This window comes from Babylonia areolata, chromosome 11, assembly GCF_041734735.1.
Source record: "Babylonia areolata isolate BAREFJ2019XMU chromosome 11, ASM4173473v1, whole genome shotgun sequence".
In the NCBI taxonomy this organism is placed as follows: domain Eukaryota; kingdom Metazoa; phylum Mollusca; class Gastropoda; order Neogastropoda; family Buccinidae; genus Babylonia; species Babylonia areolata.
The window spans coordinates 1,664,191-1,666,690 of record NC_134886.1 but is presented as its reverse complement, the minus strand read 5'-3'; the positions used below and the strand labels follow the sequence as shown (position 1 = coordinate 1,666,690).

Sequence of the window (2,500 nt, the reverse complement as noted above, 5' to 3'; positions counted from 1 at the left end):
AAGAGAGTCAAGGCCTTCAAGACTCACTTGTGATACACTTTAAAAAAAAAATCCAAGCTTTATGTATTGAGTATAATTTCAAAATGTAACGTTTAAGATGAGAAACATCAGTTTAAAGCAAATTAAGTGCCCTAGCATTCATTACAGAGTAATTTCCCTTTTTTACTACCTGCACCAAAACGTTTGCAAAATAAATAAAACTTCCATGCTTAGCAAAAGAAGTTCCTGTTTGAACCAAAAATGATAGTAATGACTGCTCTTGTTGTTGGGTCAGAATATCAGATCAAAGTGCCAAGTTTAGAGAATACAAAAAATATAACAGTAAATGTAGTTTGCATATAATTAGGCTTCATTTTTTATTTTTTTGTGCCCATCCCAGAGGTGCAATATTGTTTTAAACAAGATGACTGGAAAGAACTGAATTTTTCCTATTTTTATGCCTAATTTGGTGTCAACTGACAATGTATTTGCAGAGAAAATGCCAACGTTAAAGTTTACCATGGACACAAAGACACACACACACACACACACAGACAACCGAACACCAGGTTAAAACATAGACTCACTTTGTTTACACAAGTGAGTCAAAAACCATTCATGTCACCATTTCTCTCGGCCATGTCAGCAAAGCGCTGGCCCCAGATCCCGTTCTGACACACCAGGGCCATGTCACCCGTCTCCAGCAGGTTGGCTGCCACAGCTTCCATGGCAGCATGTCCTGTCAGACATACACACACATTTTGGTGTCAATCTCCGCCTCATTCCAGTTACACATTTGACTGATAGTCATGTCCAACTATGACTATCAGAACAGCACAGCAGTCATGTCCAATGATCATCAGAATTGCAGAGCAGTCATGTCTGACTGTGACCAGAACAGCAGAGCAGTCATATCCTATGACCCTCAGAACAGCACAGCAGTCATGTCTGACTATGACCATCAGAACAACACAGCAGTCATGTCTGACTGTGACCAGAACAGCAGAGCAGTCATATCCTATGACCCTCAGAACAGCACAGCAGTCATGTCTGACTATGACCATTAGAACAGGAGAGTAGGCAACTGCTGATTACAGTGTACAGTGTTGTGCCCAAATTACATCCCCACTAGCACTCCTGGCCAAGAGGGCGTGTGCGTGCACACACACACACACACACACACACGCATGCCAGACATCATGATTTGAAGCCTGAAGTTCTCCAATGTTTTTAAAATGCTTAATTTGAAGCATCAGCAATACAGCACATCATAGTTCAATGCAATGCCAGGTAGCACAACACACCACAACACAACAGTCACAGACTCACCGGTCCCAGAGATGGCGAATGTCCACTCATTCTGTGTCTGGAAAGCATACTGGATGCCTTGTTTAACCTGATCCATGATCTGAAAGTGGGGAAAAAACAGAACAAACATGTGTGTATCTGAATTATAAACAGTTTACTACATAATCACGATGGAATCAACCCCTTCCACACCCCTCACCCCTGCCCTGAACTCCCCATGAACGCTTTGCATACATATCCGTAACTGTCATTGATATCATGCTATTTTATCCCCCTTGCCAAGGTTTTCCCACCCATACCTTTCATAGCTGGTATCCTTAAAAAGTTCAAGCTGCTAAAATTAGGTTATATTATGGGATTAAATTACTTTTTTTGTTGTCGTTGTTGTTGTCACAACAGATTTCTCTGAGTGAAATTTTGGCTGCTCTTACTGAGTTGAGCAAAATCGTCAGAGCACAGTGCCATCCACTTTTTTCTGTCAGTAATTTGTTTGTTTTACTGTCAAAGCAGACTCTTCTACACAAGGAATCACCACCTTTTTGTTACCATGGTTTGTTTTACTCACACTAAGTGCAACATACACACTGAACACACACACACACACACTTTCACTTACTCATATGCATACACAGTAATTCCCCCTCCCCCTCCTCACACTCGATTTTTTTCCTTCCCTCATCTAATATCACTTACAGTGAAAAGATGTTACACTAAAGAACGAACACACTGGACATCGGTTTATCATCCTATCTCAATGACTATGGTTGTTTGTAATTTATACTGTACATAGTCTGGTTCTGCTGATTACTTTGGACAAGTTACTGGAAATCAGCTTACACTATCATTCATTCAAAGGATTCCTAGGATCTGTTATGGATACATTTAATTACATCAGTGACCATATATATATATATATATATATATATATATATATGAGATGTGCTTGTGCATGGCTGCATATGTGCATGCCTGAGTGTATACATATATATATATATATATACATGTGTGTGTGTGTGTATGTGTGTGTGTGTCCGTGTGCATATAGTTATACTGTATGTAGGTGGGTGAGTGAGTGTGTGCGTTAGCATGTTCCACTGTGTGTGTGTGTGTGTGTGTGTGTGTGTGTGTGTGTGTGTGTGTGTGCACGCATGCAGGTAAGTTTACTATAAACCAATCCCATTTGTGCGATTAAAAAAAAACACAAAAAAAACAA

General features: G+C 40.0%; 1 protein-coding gene across 1 annotated transcript in view; it reads right to left on the bottom strand.

Moving 5' to 3' along the window:
* LOC143287439 (alanine--glyoxylate aminotransferase-like) overlaps positions 1–2,500 on the bottom strand; it is a 28,509-nt gene that overhangs the window by 23,260 nt on the left and 2,749 nt on the right. The window contains exons 3-4 of the mRNA XM_076595427.1: positions 1,309–1,387; positions 605–718 (exon numbers count right to left, since the gene is read on the bottom strand). Coding sequence (XP_076451542.1) covers positions 605–718; positions 1,309–1,387 — 193 coding nt within the window. The remainder of the gene's footprint in view (positions 1–604; positions 719–1,308; positions 1,388–2,500) is intronic.